Source organism: Argiope bruennichi, chromosome 7 (genome assembly GCF_947563725.1).
Source record: "Argiope bruennichi chromosome 7, qqArgBrue1.1, whole genome shotgun sequence".
Taxonomy (NCBI): Eukaryota; Metazoa; Arthropoda; class Arachnida; order Araneae; family Araneidae; genus Argiope; species Argiope bruennichi.
In genome coordinates, this window is record NC_079157.1 from 87,685,798 (window position 1) to 87,712,562 (window position 26,765).

At 28.4% G+C, this 26,765-nt stretch overlaps 3 protein-coding genes across 3 annotated transcripts in view; all 3 read right to left on the reverse strand.

Moving 5' to 3' along the window:
• LOC129976590 (uncharacterized) overlaps positions 1 to 26,765 on the reverse strand; it is a 466,684-nt gene that overhangs the window by 95,305 nt on the left and 344,614 nt on the right. The gene's annotated exons all lie outside the window — the stretch shown is intronic.
• LOC129976587 (uncharacterized) lies at positions 8,185 to 12,479 on the reverse strand. The gene is made up of 3 exons (XM_056090226.1): positions 11,939 to 12,479; positions 10,407 to 10,581; positions 8,185 to 8,709 (listed from the first exon to the last, which is right to left on the reverse strand). Exons 1-3 carry the CDS (start codon positions 12,438 to 12,440, stop codon positions 8,292 to 8,294), a joined length of 1,095 nt encoding a protein of 364 aa, XP_055946201.1. The 5' UTR covers positions 12,441 to 12,479; the 3' UTR covers positions 8,185 to 8,291.
• On the reverse strand, positions 18,848 to 25,852 carry LOC129976588 (uncharacterized). The gene is made up of 2 exons (XM_056090227.1): positions 25,558 to 25,852; positions 18,848 to 19,549 (listed from the first exon to the last, which is right to left on the reverse strand). Exons 1-2 carry the CDS (start codon positions 25,676 to 25,678, stop codon positions 18,867 to 18,869), a joined length of 804 nt encoding a protein of 267 aa, XP_055946202.1. The 5' UTR covers positions 25,679 to 25,852; the 3' UTR covers positions 18,848 to 18,866.

Genomic DNA, 26,765 nt, shown 5'->3' on the forward strand with positions numbered 1-26,765 from the left:
GATAGATTTCAAAGTAAATATCTTTTAAGTGTTTTTTCTTGGTGAGTTTTATTCTTAAGGGAAAAAAAATACCAGTTCAGTTTCATTTAAATTTTTTTTCTCGTTTACATAAATATTTATATAAATCTATGGTAAGCGTATCATTTTGTAAAATTTTCGTTTCCTTGATTTCATTTGCTTTTATTTTTCATATCTTTTATCTTATTTCATTTGTTCCAGGTTTTTAAAGATTTAATTTTGTTTTGTAATCGATATTTTTCATTTTATTTTTGGTGTGTTAAAATTCTGAAATTCAGTATTCTTTTGTATATAGGTAGGTAATAATGGAATATTTTAATATTTTCTGAATTCAGTTTTCGGTTTGTCGAGAATTTTATCTAAGTTTAGATTTTAAACAATAAACGCCAATTTGTAGAAAATTTCACAAAAATTGGAATTTTAATTATATAAATTCTATTTACATACTTAAAGTAATTGAAAAAAACCAAAGATCAGAGCACCCCCCCCATCCTCAACCATAGGTCAGATTTCTCCGATTTTTATTTTATACGAAACTAATAACATTTTTGATCATATGAACCTAACGAATTTTATATGAAATTAAGAGTTTTCTTCTCGATTGTCTGATATTTTCATGAGAAATTAATAAAGAAATAATAAAGGAAAACATTGCAAGGAAAAATATTTAAAGCGTTTCTTGGTTATGAAAACTAAATGAAATACCAAATGTAGGGATTTCGCCAATTTTTATTTATTATGATATTTCGAAACTCTTTAATATGTCATCGATATTCATCTATCTTATTCACCTCCATTTTTGAGAGATTCTTTCAGATAAAAAGACAAAGCCCACAACTTCAAAGAAAAAATTGGTTATACAAAATTCCATTTATATATTTAAAAGAGTTGACAAAACCAAAGAAGGAAGCCGCCAGCCCTAGCCAACTGAATTCTCCAATTTTAATATGAAATTTCATGCTTCTTAGATATGCCATCAATTGAATTTTATAATTTATATTTTACATTTTCTTGAAAATTTTTAAAAATATATAATTTTTTTCTGAAATAAAATATTTCCATAGAGTTTTCCATCCCCAACAATTGTACTTATTTTACAAATCTTTTTTGATTGGTTACTCAAATCGTCTAGATCCTTGCTTCCTGTATTTTCGGCATATGCAATAAAATTTAAAAAATAACATAATCTTCAAACAAAATATCTAGGCCAATTTTGAAATTAGTTTCGACACTTTCTGAACATAGCTAACCAATCAGAATGCTCTATATTTATTGAACAAGCATAAATTAAAATAGTCTTCTTAATTAATGTGACAAGATGTAGTTCTTCGAATTTGGTTGACATTATTAAATTGGCAGTGTTGATATTGTAGACGTGTAGCCTGTTGCCAAAAAATTGATAGTAAATGCTATGGTGAGGAACTATGAAATAAATTAAAGTCTGAAAAGCCAAACATAGTTATAATGCAAAAATAATTAATTACGTATCTCTAGATTCAGAAAGTTTTTTAAAAATAATCTTTTTGTCCTAATTGAAAGGATATTGTAAAACCTCAAGTAAATATAAATACGTTGAAAAATTAAACTATATCAAATCAAGAAAAAAGAAAAACAAAATGAAATTCTTTAACACGAACTAAAGATTAAAATAATTACTCTAATTTACTTTCAGTATTTATAACATCCTAAGATTTTCATGATTTTTTTACATTATTCTCTAAATGTTTAAGAAAAAGTATTTCCTGCATTTTATTATATTAATAAAAGCTCTTCCTTTTTTTATTTAAGGTGTATTTTATTACTATATTTTCGGTGAAACTCCGAAAATCGTTCAAATTAACGAATATTTTTTTATTGCTTAATAATGTTCTCTGATCCTTTAGCTTTCAAACGATACCAAGATGTTGTCGATATTCAAAATATTTCTCGAGGTATAATAATTTTTCTTGAGGTGCTTTCATTAAAAACTCTAGTTAAGGTGTTTTTAAAACTCATTTTATGAAGAATGATATTTTTCCACTATGTTGCTTCATTCAAACAATCATAACTCAACAAGAAATGAACCAAATACAGTTATTTATATATCAAAATAATCTGTATGAAATAGCGGATGTTTTGTGCCTCAATCAAAGTTATATTTATAGAAATAAATTTTTAATAGCTGTTTAAAAGTTAAAGTTACAGAAAAAATCTCGCTTTTCCTATTCATCGTTGATGAAAAAATTGTTTTAAAAAAGCTATACATTTTTATAACTTTTTTGAGGCAGACAACATGAAGACTAATGTTAGGCATCATTTCCAACTAGAATTGTGTGTCTGTACAAATTAGAATTTAAGATATCATGTTCCAAAAAATAGGCTAATTAGCTCATTAAATCTTATTTGATTAATTATTAATTAGTGTAATATGGTTTTTTCTCACTGAAATGAGTTTAAACATATATTAATAACCTACCGTGAAAAAACTGGATTTTTAAAGTTAAAATTTAAAAAAAAATCTTCTAGTGTGTACGTACACCCTAAATCTTTACTCTCTCGTCTACGAAGAATTCAGAGAGAAAGTATTGTAATCGTTGTATAATTTGAGATTTTGAGGAATTTCCTCATTTCAAACATTTTCTAGTTCGATAAAGCAGTTTTGGAATTCTATCTGTCAAAGTTCAAGTGATAGCTTGTCATGATAGCTCAAACTTTCTTTTTTAACTGGACGGAAAAAATTTAATATATAGGTTTTACATGGAATTTGTCGATTATTGTTTAAAAGCAGACTACTTCTCAAAGGATTTCGTTCAAGTTTTGAACAAAATATATTCATAATAAGTCAAACTGGTTTGTATGAGTACAAATTAATATGACAACTACAAACCGAAGAGATTTGGATAAATACATTTTGGTATACAAATTTAACATCTAAAATATAGATATATATCAAATTTAGAGCTGTCTTTGCCAAGGACTTAACCCTATCGGTTCGCATTTCGAATCAAGTTCACTTAGAAACGAATTTACTTTAATATATGCAATTCGCTATGTTAATCTTAAGACTACTGTTTTAATTCTGTGTTAAATTTTAGTTTCATTTGGCGATAAAAATGGCTACCCATTTGAATTTTCAGTTTTCTGATTCTTGTGTATCAACCACATCCCAGAAATTTATCATCAAAAAAATAACCAAGGATGCACTCTATCACAAGCTTACATAACTATTGTTTGGTAATAGCCAGCGATCTGTGATACACAAGTGTAATTTTTAAATAGCATGCGAATAAGTTTAGGAAACTCTGGTTCATTATACTATGACATTTAATTCTTCTTTTTTCTTCTGGATTTTCTAATTTAGTTTTAGTTCCTTCTTTATTATTTTCAGATATAATAATGAAGTTCAAAGATAAAGACTAAGTGGCTTATTTCAAGCTTCAACAGTTTTGTGTTTAGAGAAAATCAAATATCTCCAATTTACGAAACATCAGCTTTCTATATCTATATAACGTTAACTTTCTATATTTTTCTATCTCTTTCTATATATATTTCCAGGCAACTTTCTATATTTTTTTTCTTCTATACATATTTACAGCTAGCTTTCTATAATTTCTTCTAGATTCTTTTTTCAGTCAGTATTTTACAGAATGCTGGATGTTTTTAGGCAAATCATGAAATATGATTAATATTATATACTTGGCTATTGACATAATGTCTTGACATTCTATAAAATGACAAATGTGTTTTTTTTTGGAAAATCATTTGAAAAAATTACAGTAGGTTATTATGTAAAAAATGTAAATTTATCAAAAATATAAATGTTATTTTGAATAAATACTGCAAGCACTATTAAAAAAAACTTTTATTCAAAATTCATAAAGCGAAAAAATTAAAGTTCATATAAAATATAGGAAAATAAAATTAAACTATTTCTTGCACCATGGTAAACAAGAATGTGATTTTGAATTACACTTCATTACTTTTTTTCATACAAAAACATATCATATTTTGGCAATAATTTTTTACTAGTACACTTGAAGAATCTTTGGTTTAAAGATCGTTAGGCTTAAAGGAATAATATTCTCACATATAGTTATTTTACAATCCTCCAGATGGTCCTATCTTTCTTTGTTTGTCTTTTCATTGCAATTATTAACATAGTGCTCAGAACATTTAATCAAGCGTCAATGTGGTGCAGCTATAAAATAAGCAACGATTTTTTTCCAGAATTATTTTTCATTCCCTTTGGGGCTTGTATTTCCAGATGGACTTTAGAATTAATATTTTTTTTCTATGATAGGACTTTCAGTTTTGAAACTAAGAGTGCTCAAAATATACATTCCATTATTTTTATAAGCACGACTTCAGAAAATATGATTTTTTTATGTCTCTTTGTGCATGTTTATGCATTACTTGTTTCTTTTAAGCATTTTCTTTTTTTTCTTTTGCATCGAAGATGTATTTCATATTTCGCTGGTCTGTTATTTGGAAATTCTACGGAAAGCATTGTAAATGTATGAAATAATACTTGCTTTATACATTGACAACCAGTTTTTTTTTTTTTTTTTTTGCATTCTATAAAATGTATAAGTATTTTATAGAATGCAAGTTCTTTTTTATACGTTGCTGGTAATAGTTACGCCTCATGTATTATTCTACATTTAGTAACTGATGAAAAAAATGTATTTTTTAATGAACAATGTTTTAGCATTAATAGCCTTAATTTAGACATTTCTCTCCCTAGACTAAGATTCATATTTGGAATACTAGTTACTGAGTGAAAATAATGGTAAACTCGTATTTCTCTTTATTTAAAAGAAATTGCATAACTAGAAAAGACTGATAATATTTAATGTAACTTTGCTTTCGAATAAAAACTATATTTACCCAAGTCTTTTAAGGAATTGATAGTCTGCCAGTCTATGCTTTCACAAGAATGTAAATGCAATAGTTTAAAAATACAATGATCTAACTATCTCTCTCTCTCTCTCTTTATATTTATATATATATATAACGCTAACGTATGTGGGACAGAAATCGAGCTGATTACTAATTGTCGAATTGCAGCAATCAAATATAAACAAAATATCATGCAAATTTCAGATTGCTTCAGTTATTAAACATTTTTTGTTGTACTGAATAAAAAGCTTCTCTTAGCTAATTAATGGAACTGCAAAATATTATTAAAAGTGCCCTGAAGATACCCCGCCATGTCACCAAAGAGGATAATTAGCCAGGGGAAAGAAAATATAAATAAAATTAATAAATAGACTTCAAAAAAAAAAGTTCCGTGAAAAGCGTTCCGTTAAATTTTAGACTTAACCGTTGCTAGATAAGTAATCGTGGTAAGATTTAAGATTAATGTGCGGTTTCTCGCCAAGCATACCAAAATCTTGCCAATCGTCCAAAAGCTCTATAAAATTCTGTAATTCTGAATGTATAATAGAAATTCCATCGGGTGAAATGAAGAATAGTGTCCTCCGAGTTTGTGCTAATATGGCAACCTATCGGAATGCTCTTCTAGCAACCCTAACGCTGTTTTGTTTAATGCTGTTGAGATATACATAAACTACAACTATATTATGAAAAATGTTTAATTAAAAATATTTAAAAAATATCGATTAAAGATTTTAATTTTGTTTTTTATTATAATTAAACGTTTATTAAATAAAGAAAGTTAAGTTTATAATTAAAAGTTATTCTCTTCTTTCTTCCTTTTTTTAAATGTGAATACAAACAGAAAATATTTATTCTTTTGCAATTTTCAATTGTCAGTATGCGCTTTAAAAAATCGTCTGAATAAGAATTCAGACGATTTTTACGAAATTTACGAAATCGTCTGCATTCTCACTTTAAAAGACAGCTGTAATGGAATTCTTCGCTGTTCTCGTAATTCTTTTGGTGCTCTAACGGTTGGTTTCTTTGATAATTTGCTATGTCGGCAATTGTGCAAGAATGGATGTCTGGTAAATGGGATGGAAAACAGTATTTCGAACCTGCAGAATGGATGAAGGGTGAGTGGAATACGTATATTTTTTTACGAGTTGATGAAGTTAGGAGAGGGTGCTTGTTTGAAATTGTGTATGGAGAATGGTTTGATTGCACCTAAGTGTGTATGTCCGGTACATTCTTTCTTTTCAAGATATTGTGTACTGTTCCTGTTATCCATACAGTCCTTATGTTCAATGTGTTAGCGAAGCTACTAGATTCCCGCTCCCGCTGCTAGCGAAGCCGTAGGATGTTTTTTTAAGTTAAAAAATTCTGCCCGTTGCCTTCTACAGATGCCGAACAATACTTATCAGTAAAAAGTCCTAATTATATGGCGGGAAATAGTAACCGTAACTGTTCCGCGGTTTATTTCGTCCGCTATCTTCATTGGCGACTTGGCATCGTTGGCGCAGCAAAGGGAACACTAAAATTCACTTTTACTATTCCATTAAAAAGCTTATAATAAAAAATTGTCACCATTACATTTGGTATGAAATCACTTCAAAATTTATCAGTTTCGGCGTCCTATAGAAATTGATACTCATATCTTCCCAAACAATTATCTTATAAAAAAAGCTTTATGTATTTTCTTAAGATACAAAAACAGACCTTTTTAATGACGTACATTTTCTTTTTCGTACAATTTTCATTTAACTTCAGTAATATTTTTAATTCAGTTTGATATACTATCTGAAACGATGCTTTTAAATGCTACGATGTAATGCAAACTCTCCATCGAAACATTCAAGCATGTGCTTTTGCAAGTCATTAAATATATAGTAAGACTTTTATTTCAGATTTTATTTCGTAATATATACAATTTGTAGATTGTTTCAATAGATGTTTTAGTCGTATCAAATTATAAAGGGAAATATTTTTTGAAGAAATGCATCCTATATTAATAATTAATATAACAGTTTAAAAATCCTAAATCTAGGCTATCAAACTGATCGCCAAAGCCGGATAGTTTAAATTATATATATAAAATCTGGTATGTGATTTTGTGCTTATAATTGTAGTTCTATGTCAAAATTTATTTTGAATCCTTCAATAAAAAAATCTTCAGAATGTACATTCAATTTTCTGTTGCGTGTTATTAATCGCATCCCAATGATTAACTGTCAAAACAATCGCCAAAAGTCCACGCCAATGAAATGTTTCATAGTATTGCTTCCTAACTGCGTGCTATTAATATTACACCAGTGGAAATTGTCTCTCCGCAACTTTCTCGGAAACTCTCTAATGAATTTGTCATGCCAAAGAATGGCCAATCTTGCATCGGCGTACAATAGTTATGAGATAATAACCGTTGGCGTGATTTTAGCAATTTACTGAATCTATATAGTTATCCTTGGCAAGTTATTTGGCGATTAATCCCTGGTACCGTTTTAATATTACTGGAAAATAAAATTTGTGTTTCAGACAAGTTTTTCTCAACCGATTGAAACAAAAATTTAATACAAATCCGCACTTTCAGTCACAAATTCTCATACCAAATTTGATATGTTTAAATCGATGTGTTTTTAATTATTAAATTTACTTATTTCTGAAATTACAGACTAAGACAATTAACCCGTGGTTGGATTTAGCTCAAATTTTGATAATTGTTTACACAATAAATGTTAAATCTGTGTACTGAATTTTATCTCTGTAGCTCTCTTTTTTTAATTATCGTATTAACTTAAATTCGAACAGCCGGACAGATGGAACTTCTCGTAACAGATTTTACTCAAACTTTGATAGAAATCTGAAAATTTTGTGTGAAGACCGTATATCAAATTTCAACCGTCTAGCTTAAATTGTTTTGAGTTATCTTTGTCGCAGACAGACAGACGGACATTTTCCAAAAAATTTTTTTCGAACTCAGGGAAGTCTGAAACGTGAAGATTCGTCAAACTGTAGAGTTCGATTTCTGCTATACTTTCTCTATACTACTAAAAAGTAAGAAGTACAGTAGTAAAGTACAGAGTACAGAGAAAGTAAGAAGTACAGTAGTAAAAAACAGAGAAAGTAAGAAGTACAGTAGTAAAAAACAGAGAAAGTAAGAAGTACAGTAGTAAAGTACAGAGTACCAAGAAAGTAAGAAGTACAGTAGTAAAGTACAGAGTACAGAGAAAGTAAGAAGTACATTTATTAAATAATATACTAGAAAGTCTTTGAGGATACTACTCACGCTGCTGCCAATTTCTAATGGTAGAGTGTTATGTTATATTAATAGTAATATGTTATCTTCATCGAATTATTAATGTGAAAAAATAATGTGGAACAAAAAAAAATTATGTTGTATATGTATGAAAAATTTTGTTTTATTCGGTGAGATCTCTAAGAGTTCCATAATCCACAGCAGCCAATAACCATTCGTGAGCAAAGTAGAAAGATATCTCCCATGATTCTGAATATGAAAACTCTCCAAAAGATAGAAGGAAACCAGTCTCACCATCTGTTATAGCTTGAAATTTAGTAGTGTAACCGCTTTCATAATTTATTTTATAGATTTTGGCGCTTTCTTCCCATTTGCTATACAACATCATAGCTAGTTTTTCTGCATTATCAGCAGTGAGGATTCCTTCAGCAAATAGGAATTTGGCAATGTAATTGGCGTAAACCTGCATCATCGTCTCCGGCAGAAGGACATCAAAGTATTTGGCGATGGGACGTACGGCGAAAGCGGCGATTATATTAGCATTAATGAAGCCACGTCTCCGGAAGAAGTCTGCAATAAACCTGAAAACATAATTTGATATTGGGAAAAAAATGAATTTCTTATAAACAAACAGGGTACACTATTTACGCTTACAAAATTGAAAATTTATTTATCTATATAAAAATCGAAGAAATCGATAGAAACATATTTACAAAGCGAGATATATTTTCTTTAACCGTCATTTTTCTGTATTTAAATAAATTTTGCACATTTATTCTTCGGAATTTAAAAGAAAATTGTCACAAAAGAGAAGACTTCAGAAGATAGAAATCTCATGTTGGAGTCTAAAGCTACAATTGGCTGCAACGATTTGGATCAAATTTATTATATTTAGATAAGGTTTTCCTTTTTAAATTTATCTATATAAGTGTTTTTTCCGAGAAAACGCGATTTTACACACACACAACTATAAACTTAACTTATATATTAAGTATATAACTAATATTAAATACTTCTAATAGTAAGTATATAACTTGCTATTAGAATAAGCATATTCATCTTCGAAGTGTCGAGAAATACAGTATAGTCGTCACAACATCATAATTGACTCGTGCTTTAGGAATTCTGAGTTCGAGTTGAGCTTTTTTCTTTCGAATAACATGTTAAACTAAATGTATTCATAATTTTTTTTATTTAAATGACCAATTCATATGTAGGAAAGACTGAAAAATATTCTTATGTAATCTGCATGTGATTCGTATCTAAATATTTTTTTTTCGAAAAAACACGATTTTATTATTAAAAAAAACCACTGCTGGGCAAAGCTTGGTCATCTAGATTTTTATAAGTAATGTAATATGATTTCATACACACATGTAGTTTGTTATTATTTAACAGGAGGGAGTTTTATGCTATGTTAACTTCACAACGTCTGTTTTCAGTTTGGTAATATAATTGATTGAATAAAGAATAGCATCCTACGTTTTGTGTAAGTCTTGATTCGATTAATTTATCAGAAAAATAGTTTTCTCTTTCTGCTTTTAGAAATTAGAATAAGAAAAAGAAACATATTTACAAAGCAAAACTGCTTTCACTAAATGATATTCCTAAAATGATGAGATATAAATAGAAATAGGTTGATAAAGTTAATACTTGACAATACGCTGTGGACAAACGCACACCCAGATTAAAGTCTTTATAATGCTAACCGATACACCAGTCAATATCAGTATAGATTAAAAAATATCTAAAGAATTATAATTACCCTTATAAATAAAATGTTAAATCACGAAGTATATTATCACATATATAAACCCATTATTATATTTCAAATTAAATTCTAATAGGAATACTCCAATAATAATGGAAATATATTCTTATTAAACAGAAAGCAATATTAAATAATCTACACAACATTTCAAACCTAATAAAATATAATGAATTAATTTTTTTTGCATGAAATTAGAATTGCATCACTGAAATAAAAAGAGAAACAATTATTTCAATCTATGAAGAAATTGTTTCTAGAAATCCTGCAGTTTCAATAGCAATTGTGCAATTTGTGATAAATTTAAAATTTGAAAAGTACAATTTCATATTCATTCTAGGACTATACTGTCCTGTTCATAGTAAAAATTATTTTCGCTTTAAATTTGATCTTAATGTGACCTATTTGAATATCTTTTCCATTTTGTTCGAACTTATAGAATAATTTTATTGGTAAAATCTTTTGTTGAACAACATTTCCTAAAACACTGTATTTTTCCAAAAGTTTTACCTGCATTTATACTGTCCAAATTGTTCAGGTGTAGCGTCGGTGATGTCGAAGAGTATGGTCAGCAATTCTGAAGACTGGATAGTTTTAATAACGGTATTTACAAATATAAACACCGCAGGAACCTTGGATAAACTTGTCACGCTCTTACAGCTGCATCTGTTTCCTTCATCCAGCTCTAAAAATATTGCGTGCAGAGGATAATTTGACCTCATAATAAAAGGAATTTTTTTATTTACTAATTTTTTCAACAGAAATGAAATATGAGAATTTTATTTGTGTTCAAAATGCAGTAAACTCAGGAAAAAGTTCTAAAAATGAAGAAATTTCATTGATAACATCTCACTAAATTCATTTCATAATACGTCATAAATATAGGCATTTAACATTTTTTTATTTGTAAAGTGTAGCAACCTTTGAAATTTTTTATCAACATTTTTACAAAATAATTTAATTTTCTAACGAGAAAAAGGATAAACTCAATTCAATATAGGAAAGAATAAGAATTTTTTTTACTTCTTATTGCAAATATTACAGTAAAATGTTCTACTAAATATTTTGTAATAAAAACATTTATCCATTATATGTATATACTATTGCTTATTTGTAAATTTGATATTAATATTCTTAATATTCTAATATATACTTAAATATTCTGAGATAGGAATAAATTAAGATGGCAAATTAAGAAAAAATTGGCTTTTTAAAATAAGAATGAAAATAAGAATTTTCAGAACTAAGTTATTAGCTTAGTAAAAATGGCGAATTTTTCATTTTAATTATTTTCTACTTTTTATTTTTTGACAATTTCCTCTATTCTATATTCATCCATATATGTTCTTTATTCTTTATAATTTCAAAGCCAATATTATAAGATCTCGAATTAAAATTATTTTAAAATTGCCTATTTAAACAAAGTTAAATATGTATATTAAAATTTAATTAAAAGAATGTTTTAAATTAATGTATTGCCAATCAAGAATACGCACATGATTAAAATTTTAAATTTTATTCATCAAGATATTTTTAAAATGGATTACAAAATTGTGTCTTTATAAGCAAAAGGCTTAATAAACAAGTGAAAATACTAAAATCAATAGACATAAAAAATATGCTTATCACAGGTAGAAAAATCATAAGAATTTACTTATCATAGGTTTTATTTGTCAAAAATGGCTATTACATGGAGAAAATAAACGGGCTGTTATTTTTCACCAACAAAAATTCCAATTAAAAATTATGAAATCTTTGGCATTGAAAAAAATTAACGTATATGAGTTATTTCAAGTTACGGAATAAAAATAAGCAACACTAATTATTTTTAAAAGAATTCCCATAAAAGCCCAATTTATTCAATTTTAATGTTCACTTTATGGGTTTTAAGATCAGATTATCGATTTTAAAATAAATAATTTTCTGTATAAAATCTTTTGATACTTATACCCTCCACATCCATTTATTAAAAAAATTCTTTCATTATTATGAAAAACCAAATATTCATATAAATACATAGAATTACAAATGGAAGCCCTTACCTGCATTTGCAACAACAGTTATCTCTGGAATTTCTGTGCTCTTGCTTTGTATGGCTGCTCTTGTTTTCCTAGTAAGAGGTTCTTCCAAGATACCTCCGGATAAGGATTTGCCAACTTTTTCATCAATAATTTCTAAAGAATCTTCCTGGATTTTGTTGTTTAAGACATCACTTACTTCTGCAACAGTTTCCAAAGTATCTTCCAAAATATTTTTTGATATCACTTTACTTGCTTTCTCAGTTATACCATTCAAAGGATCTTGTAAGACACTGCTACTGAAAGCTGGCGAAGTTTTTAAATTCCCGGATCGAACATCAGTTTTTAAAAAACTGATGAAAATCGGCTCTTTTTGCGCAATTTCATCTGATTCCCCTGTATTTTTAACATGGTAAAATTTAGTATTTCTGTCATTCAAATCAAGGAACAGCTGATCCAATTCGGAATTCCGGATTAATCCAAATGAAATTCTGAAAAGAACAATGAAAACTATTGCAAGATACATTATTGCTGCAGAAGCGGTTTTGCTAAATACGAAGTGAGCATTGAAGCATTTATAGGAAATAAAATTCTAAATTTAAAGCTTGCATGTACGTGGCAATTTACTTCTATTTGATGATTTGTTTGATTTCTGTTGGTTTGGGAAAATACATAAAATGGGAGAAATAGTAAATCTCGGAAACTCTCATTTTTAATTTTATGGCAGATCTTGCAAAAGAGGCAAACAGGTTTCTGAACGAATTTTGTATTAATTTTATGTACCTGAAAGAATGTTCTTCAATTTCAGAATTCATATCTTAAATAATAGAACGCGGTTTCTCATTGAAATAATAAATGAATTATATAATTGACATTAAAATTAAAAGTATCTAAAATTAAAGAATTTTACATTTCCAGTAAAAAGCGTGACGACAACGAATACTAATTTTTCTATTATCAAAAATGTTATAATCATTTGTAGCAAAAATTTTTATGACTTTTTTTTCATAATAAATTCATGTTTTTTTCTATGTATAAATAAGTTTTGTACATAAAAAATTATATGATTTTTTGTACATAAATGTATTTTAGATTTCATAGCTTTTTTTGTATAGTAAGGAATTGCAAAACATGTCTATCAATAAAGTTTGTACATTGATATGATTTTGTTTTTATATTCTGTATTTTCTGTTTTTTATGAAGATATATTTTTTACTCATCTTTGAGAGTTTTATTACCAAAATTTAAATGTGTCTTATTTATATTTCTACTAAATTAAACAATTATTTATGATGCCTGTTTATGAAATAGATATTTAAAAAAAAGAATGAGATAGACCAAGCTTTCGATATGATAAAATTTCTCGAACTAATTATGGTTATCGGTCCGTGAATATGAAAAGCATTAATTAGATGAATGAAAACTGAACATGCCTTTCATACGAGAAAATAATTGTGTTGTCATATTTCGGTGCAAATTCTTCAAAAGAAATTTTTTCTGTTCAGTACTGCAACTTAATAATTCAGTGAGCTAGACATAAAAATTAGCATAATATCTAGAATTTTAAATCTGTGTTATATTTGGGATCAAACTTGACGCTCACTGACTGCATTGTCACACGCATTTTTGCGTAAATAAATAAAAATAAAATATATGATTGACAATAAAATTAAATAATTTCAAACATTTTGCTGCTTCCAATTATTGCAAATAGAGATTTTGCATTAAAAATTTTAGATTTGAGTTGAATTTCCGACTGAATTCGTCTTATGGGTTTTAAATTAAAAATATATTATTTTAACTTTTTTTCATAAATGCTTAATTCCTGGATTTAAAAGCTTTTTAATTTTTAATATACAAAACTCCAGACACATAGATTCAAAACAATGTCTATATATGCTTAACCCTCTGTTTAAATAATTTAGCAACTAATTGAGCAAATATTTTTTTCTGTGTTTATTCTTTCACATAAACTTTTGAAATACTAATTTATTATCTTTATTTTTTTCATAAACTTATTCCAAAAATTTAATAGATTTTAAGATTCTAATTGATAAAAAAGATGGCTTTTAAAATCAAAATTAGTGCATTCTTTTACTTAAACCTGATGTTAATGTTTCACTTCTCTGTTTAAATGGGGGTTTTTTATGGAATAGAATAACATTTATTTTTATTCTTTCACAAGATAGGAAAATATTTATGGTTTTCAGGAAAACATTTATGACTCTATATTTCTATAAACATGTCATGGATTTAAGAACTTCTTAAAACTAATACATAAAAATCATGGCTTTTTTATTCAAAATTCATATACACTTATTTTAGAAATCCTGTTGTTAGTATTTATGTTTAATTTTTAAATTATTTTTTTATCGAATTAAATGATTTGTTTTTTCTTTAAATGTTTTTTCTTCTTCCAAGTGAATTCTTTGATAGTATATCTTGATAGCAACTAACTTCAGGGTGGCGAGAAATTAATTTTCTCTTTAACCCCTTGCCTACCGCGGGCGTATATATACGTCTCCCTAAATCAATGTGTTAACTGCCCCTGGCGTATATATCCGTCTCGCAACTATATACGTATATATACGTGGCACTGGGAACCGAATCTCGCAAGTTATCCTCGGCAGCTAAGGGGTTAATGTGCCAATCACAAAAATGTAAGCTAGATTTCCGATGTATGTGTTTACTGTATATCTATGTTTATTCATATTTATATTTATATACTTATATATTGACTAATCAATAAAACTTCTTGCAAATTTTTAGATTTTGAATTAGTTATGTAATGCTGATTCAAAATAATTATTGCTTGATAAATTTTAAGTTTGAAAAAGTTGGATGAACTTAATGACAACATATAAATTTGTACTTTAAACCTCTCTAAATGTAGAGAAAGCTTAACAAATTAAAGAAATATTTTTAAAATGTGTTTTGCTATTTACAAGCCAATTAAACTAAATCTTTTGTTATCTAATAGAGGACTTTGAAGATCAGTTGGTTCGCTGAGATGATTATATGAGATCGATTTCGATAAAATCTGATATTCGTAGATTAACCCCAATGGCTCTTTCGAGAAAAATATTTTTAGATTTCAATTTAGAATTTAACTCGCATTTTTTTAATAAAGTCATCCATATATAACATATCGTTTGACTTACGACCATAATATTTCGCACAAATCGCCTTTTGAGAACAGATTATTTCGTCAGAAATATAGTTCAAGTCAAATTACATTCAAATCTCTGGTGACTGATTTGTTCATAATTTCGTCAATAAATTTATTTCAAGCATCGAATAGTAATAGACATGAAGTTGTGTAGTTTTAATAGCCTAATACATATTTTGTTTATCATTCACAGGAACCTTCCTAAAGAAATAAAATGGCATCATTTAGCCATTAAAAGCGTTAACAGTGAGTATATTATTTCTAACGACATGCTGCCTTTGGCTGTCTTAGCCTTCAATAATAAACAGAAACTTCGGAAATTTTCAACAATAGAGGAAGATTATGAAATTAAAATATTGGATGAAACTTAAAAAGAACTTTGAATTTTATTGTAGAAATTAAGGATATCCAGCAGGAGTATCCACCCTGAAACTTAAGACACTCTAATAAATGCACTTAGGTATTTTTAACAGTATGCTGTTGACGAAACAATATTTACGAAAGCATGCGTTTCTGGAGATCAATTGTTTAGGTATACAGTTAATAAGCAAGTGTCGGGAAATTAAATTTTGCACACTTTCTTCTGTCAGATTGAAAGCAAAATTTGATGTGGAAATACAGTTGCAGTCACAAATTTATTTAACAAATTCTATATATTAAAATAATTGCGCTTTGTTAGCACAGGTTAAGCAGCGACGGCTACCCGTTAATGTATTCGTAATTCAATATGCAGGGTGGTTATAATTAAACTTCCCCTATAAACAGCATCCTACAACGCAAACGGGTGAACGAAACGCAGCGAAATTTGTTATATTTAATATATGCGCTCGCGGAATTTCGGAAAAAAATTTAGTTCCAAAATGTCCACCAGAGGGCACATTTTCCGGAAAAACATTAATTTTAACATAATAAACAACTAAAACGGAATACAGAAACAATATTAACAATCCAGAACTATAATTATGAGTGATAAAATGTGAAACCGGGGAAAAGCTGTCAATTCAGGGGAAAAAATGTCGAGATTTGCATGTTTGCGAAGAAGAGAACGATTTATGCAAAATAGGTTAGAATAAGAAACGTTTGCAATCGTTGTCATGTTTCATGTCGATGTTTCCGGCTGTAATGATGACGGTATCTTGTTGCGACGTTGAATGACTTAAAGAACTCCATAACGCTTCATGTGCGAAGAATCACAACTGATCAGTTACGATCTGCTGTAGAACACACTATCCATCGACTTGAAATTTTGCAGGTGAATGAGGTGGTCACATGGAGCACCTTTCCCTCATCAACTTGGACATGATAAAAAACTGTTCCTCTTGTGCAATTTCGTCTTAATCTGTTCTTGTTTCTGCAAACTGAACTGTTTTTTTTCCCCTTAAAAAGCGTACTGTTATTTTTTCCTTGTCTTTATTAAAGTGGTTCGATGACAAGATGATAAGAAACTAATCCATTAGACTTTACTATTGTTTCTGTATTGCGTTTTGATCCCTTATTGTGTTAAAATTAATGTTTTTCAGGAAAATGCGCCCTCTGGTGGACATTTTGGAATTATTTTTTTTTCCAAATTCCGTTAGCGTTCCATACCGTGTATAGTCTATATGCCAAATTTCGTTGCAATCCATTCACCCGTTTGCAATGTATGATGCTGTTTATAGGGGAAGTTTAATTATAACCGCCCTGTATATCTAAACTTCCGAAAATGAATCTGTATACCAAATTTTGTCTATCTATCCCCCTGTATTTTGTATTATTTGTGTTAAATTATATTCAGGAAGTTGGAACAATAGTTACATCTTCTTCTAAATGGATTTCATCCAAAATGTGACAAAAATTTACAAATTTATAGTAAATACCATGAACTGAATTTCAACAATCTAACTGTTCACAAGTTAATAGACCGACATGATTCCATAAATGTGGGGTTTCTTTGGACTCTAGGAAGTCTGAAACATAGAGAAAAATATCAAATTCGAATTTCTGATGATTACTGTATTTTCTCTTTGAATGCTTTATATATGAGAAAGTAATAATATGTATAAGAAACATACAAAATTTCTGAAAAAATTTCTTGGGACTGAAATTGGTACAATTATAAAGATGAATTAATATATTTGTTCAGAATAATTTTCTTTGAAATTTTGACTAAAATGTTTCTGATTAAAATTTTAAAAAACCTTTAGAAATTCACGTTATTGTTCTCTAAACGATACATGTGTTAATTTCGTTTTTTCTTAGTCGAGCGGTTTAACATGCAGAGTGCCAACACATACACACAAGCATTGTTTTTTATTAGTAGTAAAGAATGATGGCAGAAAACTGTTATAATGTTTATTAAAAGTTTTTCTCTTTATGACATTTGAAGAAAGAATGATTTTTAAAAATCTCTGTAACTTAAATGCATTACATATTTCACAGTTAGGGAAATGTAATTACCTTGTGGTATAATAAAATAATGAGCAATGAATTTGAAAAGCATGAAGTAACATTTCATGCCTTGTCTCTATGAAAAATTTGTAATTAATTCCTTTTGGATAATATGAGATTTTACCATAATTTGCACTTCTTCTTCGGAAATGAATATAAACAATACTTTTTATTTTGTAGATTTAGATTTTTAAATAATACATTGCATTGATATTTTAATTAGTTTCCCTCTCAAATAAAAGTTTATTTGTTTTGAAATCAATGTTTATTAAAATATCATCATAGAATTGTTTTCCTCCATTTATATTCTTGTTATTACTCGTAAAATATTTTTTTTAATATGGAAAAAAAATTATCCCAAGCTTTATTCTTTAAGAAAATTTAAGAAATATTTTAAACTGATTAATTTTGGTAAATAGATCTAATAATTATTAGCTTTCATCTGTGATGATATTTATATTATTACTGTAGTAGTTATGTAACAATGCTCTACGTCTTATAGCGATAAAAAAAAATGTATCTTTTTAAACTAAACATAAAATCAAACATAGATATTGAGTTTTCTGATTGGTTAAACATGCCAGAAAATTGACAAAATAGATTTAGTTATTATGGCTTGGACGTTGCCAAATATTTATTTTGTGGCATTTGTCCACGCTTTGGGAAGGTGGGTAGTAGATAACGGTGGGTGGTAGTTATAATGCATCTAGGTGGCATATGATTCCATATAAAATAAAAATTTTGAAATCGGTGCAATGATTATAGAGGAGGAATCTGTCGTGCTTATAAAGATTGTATGGTGAAGTAGAGTTTTTAAAACTCCTTTCAAAAATTTCAAATATTGGGGGACATTCAACCTTTTATGAACAAATCCAGAGATCAAGAGAAACCAAAATTGGCAAAATTTGGTAACTAATGTGGTTTGGAAGATTAGTTTTAAGAATTATTTTAAATATATATTAAACACATTTATTTTATATGTTATTAGCATAACAGTTTTATTTTATTTATATCAAGGTCCGAAATTTCGAGAAAACTTTTAATTTTTTTCATAGAAAATCTTTATTATATATGGGTTCATAATGCTCTAATTTTAATTAAAAGCTTTAAACTTTTGGTTATTCCTCCCAGGTTTTAATTACAAACTATAAAACTGTTTTAGTAGTTGCTTTCTTTATATTTTAGCAAGTATATATAGAGATAATTTGCTTCAAAAAACAAATATCTTCTTAAAATGTGTATAAATCTCACATTTGGCGACTTTACAAGCATACACTGAAAACATTTGTTATCAGAAAAGGAACATATTTAATCTTTTCAACAGGTACATCAAGTAATTGTCTTCACAGATAATAATTAGAATTTATTTCCAACTCTTTGCACTTCATTGGCAAAGTAATTTGCAAGACCATTCATTGTATTTGTGGTGAAATGGTCAATAGATCTCATGTAATCAATAAAACCATCTCCCAGAGCCAAAAATTTTGATTCAGGAGTTTCCTTTTTCCAGCAGCGTTTGGCACGTTTTTCCAAAATTCTGGCGTATTTCCTGGGTGCAAAAGAAATATTTGATAAGTCGAGAGTTCCTTCATTGAAAAGATACTTGGCGATAGCATTGGAGTAAATGTCCAACAATATTGGCGGGGTGTAAGTGTTTATTCTGTCAATGTTTGGTATGGATACTATACTGGTAATATTTTGCGGATTACTGCTGAAAACATGAGGACCTCTTGAAAAGACATTATCATACAAAAATTTGCTGAAAGCTTCTGGTGACAGTTCTTTAATGTCAAAAATATATGGTAATACCTTCGAATTGTATACTGCTGAATTAAATTTAGTAACAAAATTTTCAACGGGTGATGGATTTGCCGTAGAAGAGTTTTGATTGGTAGAACTTATGGATGAAGAAAGCTCAGATGCTGGAAATACCTCTTGGGAAAATAAAGTACTTGGTTCTGTACGAATTTGGAAATTATTTCCGCTATTCAAAAGAGCTGAAGAAATAGAATCTTGTACGAAACTTGGATCTGAAGCATCTGAAAAGAATAAAATACCATTGCTTTATGCATCGAAAATAATCCAGATTACAAGTTGAACAGAAAAAAAGTAAAAGCTGCATGTCATTATTTTATTTCATTTAAAATTATTTTGTAAATCCCGGTTAAACAATCGCAGAACTTACCTCTGTGCTCTATAGTCCAGTAGAATTCTCATGAAAATTAACAAAATGTATAAATCAACAATTTTATTAATTTAAATTTTGAAATTAGGTATCGAAAATAAATCAGAAATTTTGCACCACCAGGAAGAAGGAAGGGAAAGAAGAAACATTGATTCTTAGAACAGGAATAAAAAGTTATTAACAATGAAATCAGTGTAACTGCAAGTTTAAAATAAAAACGTTATAGCTGTTAAAGATATAAAACGAAAAGCTTAATTAGATGTGGAGTAAATTTTTTAAAGGAAATTTAGAATTTTTTTTTTTTTTAATTGAATGAAATTTTTGAAAGTCCAATAAAGTACATGTTACATAGAAAGAAATTACAGGCGAAGATATTAGTTTGAAACTTGTAATTATTTTTGAAAACTTCGCCTTTGTAGACAGAAGAAACGTATCGAAAAATGACTAGAATAAATACTTTTCTATCTGTCCGAACTTGCAGAGATAAAAAAAATCCTATTTTGGAAGAGTTAATCTATGATTTCAGATGCTATTATCATAACCAATTTTTTTTAAATGAAAATTAAATTTGAAATAGAAAAGAAATCATCCTCTTTGGCTTGTTAAAATCATTAAATACGAATGTTCGCGCATACCGGTGTGCGGAAAATGGTTTTAGGCTTAATAGTTGCGAAAAAAGTTATTCACTACTATTTTTACTTTTACTGTTACAAATTTTCACTACTTTTTTTCTGAAAATCGGCCATTAAAATGCCACCCGAAATCTTAATCTCATCTATTTAATCAAAAAATTTGTGTTAAAAAAAAAAGGATTTTTTTTTGTCTATATTTAAATTCTAAAGGAAACAAAATTTGAAGTATTAAAAATGGTAATCTACGATTTCAAGTGGTATTAAAATGGTCAATTTTCAAAAAAAAAAAGTGATAAAAAGTAATCGAAATTAAATTTGCAAAAGAAAGAAAACTTCGTATTCTATAGTTGGTGGTTCTTAAACCTTTAAGTAGGAGTACTTTTGAGCGCAGTGGTAATCAAAAAAATACTTTCATGCTTAATATTTGAAAAAAAATGTTTTTTTTTCATTTTTTATACCTTTTCTAAAATTTAACTGTTAAAATATCATCTGAAAATGCACGCCGACACTTTTAAAAGATTTTTTTTCTATTTGCGAGTTTAAAAAAAATACTTATAACTTTTTTCGGCTATTGTTTTTTATACTAAATCGATTTTTAAAAAAACAATGTAGAGCGATATTTTATAAAATTGGTTTTTCCATCAGCGTAATGTATGCTTTAGTGAAATGACAAAAACTTTTTTCAAATTTTTTGAAAATGAATTTTTTTAAAAAAAAATTATTTTGAACTTAATGAAGTTATCATAATGTTTAATAACTAATTTTTATAAGTCTTTTTAATATGTAAAATATTAATATTTCTTTTTATTTAAACACGAAAAACAGATGCTTCAATTTCCACACCTCACCATGGCTAACCTCATAATATATACTGGTAAAAACTTATCTTTTTTGGGGTGGAAAATCGACGCAACTATTTAAAAAAATAAAATTACTGCTAAGTATTTTTTTATATGTTAAATTACAATTCGATTGGACTAATAGAGTTCTACAAAAAAAAAAAGCAGAATCAATTCCATTTAGTTGCGTAATGACCTATTTGTGCTGTGCCTGCTTTTTGATAAATTCAGCATTAGATTCTTTTGTCTTTTAGAATAATATTCACAGAGAAAAAAATATTGTAATCTAAAAAACATTGAATTTCAAGAAATTGAAAAATCACTAGGTTTGAGACTTATTCAAGATAGAAAATCAAATATTTGGATTTACCTGTTTTATCCATGTAAACGATAATTTTGAAATATGTTGCTTTAAATGTGTTTTTGGAATATTCCAAGGAGAAAAAATTTTAAGACAAAATTTTAGCTCTGAAGATAGATTTTTTTTGAAAGAAAAAAAGAGATGTGTCTTATTAGAAAGTCGACCCTCTGGTTTGAAACGATAGGTTTTATTACAAATTTAAAAGATGCATCATTGATTTCACTGAGTGTGTGTATGTGGTTCATATGTATGTGGGGGCGCTTACTCAAGACAGAAATAAACAAGGTTGGAAAATATTATTATATGATCCTTACATCTAACTTTGAATTTGGAAATTCGATCCTCTAGTCCGAAACATTTACGATTTATTACAAACTGGAAAAATGAGTCATTCAGTTGATTGCGTGTGTATGCATGTGAGTGTGATGACTCAAAACCGAAACATACCAGGTTGGAAAATACTATTATATGATCCTTACATCTAACTTTAAATTTGGGAATTTGATCCTGTAGTTCGAAACATTTACGATTTATTACAAACTGGAAAAAGGAGTCATTCAGTTGATTGCGTGTGTATGCATGTGAGTGTGATGACTCAAAACCGAAACATACCAAGTTGGAAAATACTATTATATGTACCTTACATCTAACTTTAAATTTGGAAATTTGATTCTGTAGTTCGAAACATTTACGATTTATTACAAACTGGAAAAATGAGTCATTCAGTTGATTGCGTGTGTATGCATGTGAGTGTGATGACTCAAAACCGAAACATACCAGGTTGGAAAATACTATTATATGATCCTTACATCTAACTTTAAATTTGGGAATTTGATCCTGTAGTTCGAAACATTTACGATTTATTACAAACTGGAAAAATGAGTCATTCAGTTGATTGCGTGTGTATGCATGTGAGTGTGATGACTCAAAACCGAAACATACCAGGTTGGAAAATACTATTATATGATCCTTACATCTAACTTTAAATTTGGGAATTTGATCCTGTAGTTCGAAACATTTACGATTTATTACAAACTGGAAAAATGAGTCATTCAGTTGATTGCGTGTGTATGCATGTGAGTGTGATGACTCAAAACCGAAACATACCAGGTTGGAAAATACTATTATATGATCCTTACATCTAACTTTAAATTTGGAAATTTGATTCTGTAGTTCGAAACATTTACGATTTATTACAAACTGGAAAAATGAGTCATTCAGTTGATTGCGTGTGTATGCATGTGAGTGTGATGACTCAAAACCGAAACATACCAGGTTGGAAAATACTATTATATGATCCTTACATCTAACTTTAAATTTGGGAATTTGATCCTGTAGTTCGAAACATTTACGATTTATTACAAACTGGAAAAATGAGTCATTCAGTTGATTGCGTGTGTATGCATGTGAGTGTGATGACTCAAAACCGAAACATACCAGGTTGGAAAATACTATTATATGATCCTTACATCTAACTTTAAATTTGGGAATTTGATCCTGTAGTTCGAAACATTTACGATTTATTACAAACTGGAAAAATGAGTCATTCAGTTGATTGCGTGTGTATGCATGTGAGTGTGATGACTCAAAACCGAAACATACCAGGTTGGAAAATACTATTATATGATCCTTACATCTAACTTTAAATTTGGAAATTTGATTCTGTAGTTCGAAACATTTACGATTTATTACAAACTGGAAAAATGAGTCATTCAGTTGATTGCGTGTGTATTCATGTGAGTGTGATGACTCAAAACCGAAACATACCAGGTTGGAAAATACTATTATATGATCCTTACATCTAACTTTAAATTTGGAAATTTGATCCTGTAGTTCGAAACATTTACGATTTATTACAAACTGGAAAAATGAGTCATTCAGTTGACTGCGTGTAAATGTGGGGATCTTTACTCAAAACCGAAACAAACCAGGTTGGAAAATATTATTATATGATCTTTGCATCTAACTTAAAATTTGGAAATTTGATCCTCTAGTCCGAAACATCTATGTTTTATTATAAATTGGAAAAATGAGTCATTCAGTTGACTGCGTGTATATGCATGTAAGTTTGATGACTCAAAACCGAAACAAGATAGATGCGGAAATATTAGTATATGATACATGTAACTTTAAAAACTGGAAGTTTGAGCCTGTATTTAGAAACTCGTTATAACAAATTCGAAAAATACGTCATTGGATTGACTGAATATCTCTCCGTTGGTTCCTGTGCATGTGAGCATGATGACCCAAAATCGAAATAAACCAGACGCGAAAATTCGAGTCTCTAGTCAGAAACATCGCTTAACTTTACGATTTGCACCTAATTTTTCACAAACACGTAGTAGTCCGTTGGCAGAATGCCCATTTGCTTATTAAGACCATGGAATAAAATTCTATAATTCAAAGATACAACTGAAAAAGAGAAATGAAAACTGGCATGCGGTCGCGGAAACTGTACAACTTTAAAGAATTTTGGCCCTTTTATAAAAAGTGAAAGGCCCAAAATGCATATTCGATTCCTTTCGTTTCATTATAAAACTAACTTCATACAATTAGCCAACATTGCAGAACTAGCCTAGTTTCTTGCTCTTAAAATACTTTATCTAGTTTAATTTCAATATTATTATTATTGTGTAACTACTTGCCCCTTTATGCTAGAGATGAAAAAAATTAAATAAATAGAGAAATAAAAAAAATAGTCAGTGGATGTAAATGTAGAGATAATATACGGAATGTAAAGCAATAAAAGAAATATTTCGGTAGCTTCTTTTATTAACCACATGCCAGTGATTAATCATCAAATATTTGGCATTAATAGACTCGTCCTTAAGTAATGTTCGTCTAATGCATGGGGTAAATATAAAATAACTATAATTACTATTAACGATATATTTTCTGCAATTCTAAAATTCACTAATGGTATGCAATTAAGACACAACTATCAAACTTTCTTCTAAAAGAAAATAAAAGTTTAAGAAATGATTTATGGTATTCATATAATTAACAATAAACTGATTAAAATCTACTTTAATGTGTTCTGTGAATTTTCGCCAATACAGCACCATAATTAATCAGTTTTTGATTAAAAAAATAAAATTAATAGCGAAATTAAGTTAATAAAATAATTGTAGTTTCTAACTGTGATGAGAAATTTTATTCAGTCATAATATTCTAATTTTGATTCTTGTATATTGTGTTTGCCCTTTTAAATTTATAAGTTGTTGCAATTTGAACATAACTGTTTTCTGCTCATAAAATCTATACTGAGAATTTTAATCTATAAAACTATTCGTGTTAATTAATGATAAATTAAAATTTTCCTCTGTATTTAATAGCAGTTCCTCTAATTTCAAAAACAGCAGTTTATTTTATTACCTTGGCAAAACCAAGCGAGTGAAAAATTTTGTGAAACAATGAAACTGATTTTCTTTTAAAAGATAAAAATCAGTCCTACAAATTGTTTCAAAAATTGATTTTGAAGAATTGATTAAAATTAGAAAAATAAATATAAAGAAATAAAATTAATCCTGCTCAAAAATTAATTTTTGATTTTTTTTATATGTTATTAAAACAGTTTTGCGTAATGATATGCCCCTAAGTTTGTAAGAATTAACACTAAAATTTCTAAATTCTCAATATATTTTGATAAAAAAATGTATTAAAGATTTTTTAAACCCACTCTTATTAAGCATTTATTTCTGTAGAAATAATTATTTGCTAAATTTTGTTGCATTAGGTGCAACGAAACATAGAATTCGTGCAATAATTCTCGGATTGCACAGTTTGAAGAAAGACATCAGAACAAATGCACTATCACAATAAAAAGTAATTAAAATATTTAACATTTGGCTAGCAATATGAATAATTATAACATGTGAAACTTGAAGCAATTCGTCTAATAATATACATTGCTTATAACGGGATTTCTTATTATCCATTATATTGTAGAAGAATTCACTATAATTGAATATCAGACAGGATTTTTCGTGAATTGCCAAATTTTCTATAAGGTAAAAATTATATATCTTACCTGAGAAACTTGGTGCTCCAAAGGAAAATGGATTGTCATTATTGACGAAAGCATTTTGTCCATCAGACATCTGAAAGCGTATGAAGACAGTCAAAACTACAAGCGTAAGGTCCCGTAACATTTTTGGATACTGTATATTGAAATTTCTCTGACAAAACGTGATAATATACTATGCACCAATTCAATTACATTTCAAATTTTAAAGCACTTATATATGTTTCAAATGAAACAATTAATTCTGATGCAATCGTATTTGAAGAAAATTAGTCTCGAAATAGTAGTGTCTAGACATTTACTAAACAGCTGCTCCATTGATAATGAAATACATTTAAAAGGAGGTTAAATATAGCTTGGTACTGAAATGAACGTCTAACACTTCCGGTTTTAAATGGTTATAATATTTTTAATTGTTTCCTTGCAGAGAGTGTTCCAAAATGATTATCCTATTGTTTGAATTAATTAATTCTCTATCCAAACAATAGAAACTGTTTGAGTATGCTTACTTATTGTATCTGCTTGTACATCTTTAATGTTCAAAAATGTTGTCCTTCTAGCCATGACATTTGACATGCAGGTACTCTTATTATGGACTCAATGGACCTCCTAGTCCAAATTTAAAAATTTAATGGACATTTTTCACATTTTTACTTTTTGGTATACCTAATGCAGAAAAAGTATAGTAATTATCAAAAATTATGTTATTAATTATACTTCAAACATAAATTAATTAACGAAGCCCTCACATTTCCTTTTTATTTTATCATATGCTATACAGAGGCCGCGGTGGCCTGGTGGCAAGGTCTCGGCTTCGGAACAGGAGGGTTTCAGGTTCGAGACCCGATGCTACCGAAGAACCGTCATGTAAGGGGGTCTGTTGCACGTTAAATCCGTCATGACCAAACGTCTTCCCGCTGGTGTTGAGAGGGGGGTACCAGCTCAGGTGTCGTCCTCGTCATCTGACCGCGGTTCAAAATGACGAGGTCCGTCCCAAAATAACGCTAGTGTTGCTTAAAACGGGACGTTAATATACCCCCCCCAAAAAAAACATATACGATACATACAAAAAAATTATAATCTTAAAAAAATACTCTTTTTTTTTAAGTATTTCATGTTTTAAACCTACCTGAGATTGATAAACACTTTTTGAGAATTAATATATGTTTGTTCTAATATCTGAATATTCCAATACAAAGCAGACTAAGGCTTTA

What these genes read in the sequence shown, in the direction of transcription:
- LOC129976587 (XM_056090226.1), bottom strand. Translation starts at nt 12,440, where the DNA reads ATGTATCTTGCAATAGTTTTCATTGTTCTTTTCAGAATTTCATTTGGA. An exon ending in AACTGTTGTTGCAAATGCAG is followed by an intron (nt 10,582 to 11,938) that starts GTAAGGGCTTCC and finishes CAATATTTTTAG; the next exon opens with AGCTGGATGAAGGAAACAGA. An exon ending in TTTGGACAGTATAAATGCAG is followed by an intron (nt 8,710 to 10,406) that starts GTAAAACTTTTG and finishes TTATGTTTTCAG; the next exon opens with GTTTATTGCAGACTTCTTCC.
- LOC129976588 (XM_056090227.1), bottom strand. Translation starts at nt 25,678, where the DNA reads ATGTTACGGGACCTTACGCTTGTAGTTTTGACTGTCTTCATACGCTTT. An exon ending in TGGAGCACCAAGTTTCTCAG is followed by an intron (nt 19,550 to 25,557) that starts GTAAGATATATA and finishes TATTCTTTTCAG; the next exon opens with ATGCTTCAGATCCAAGTTTC.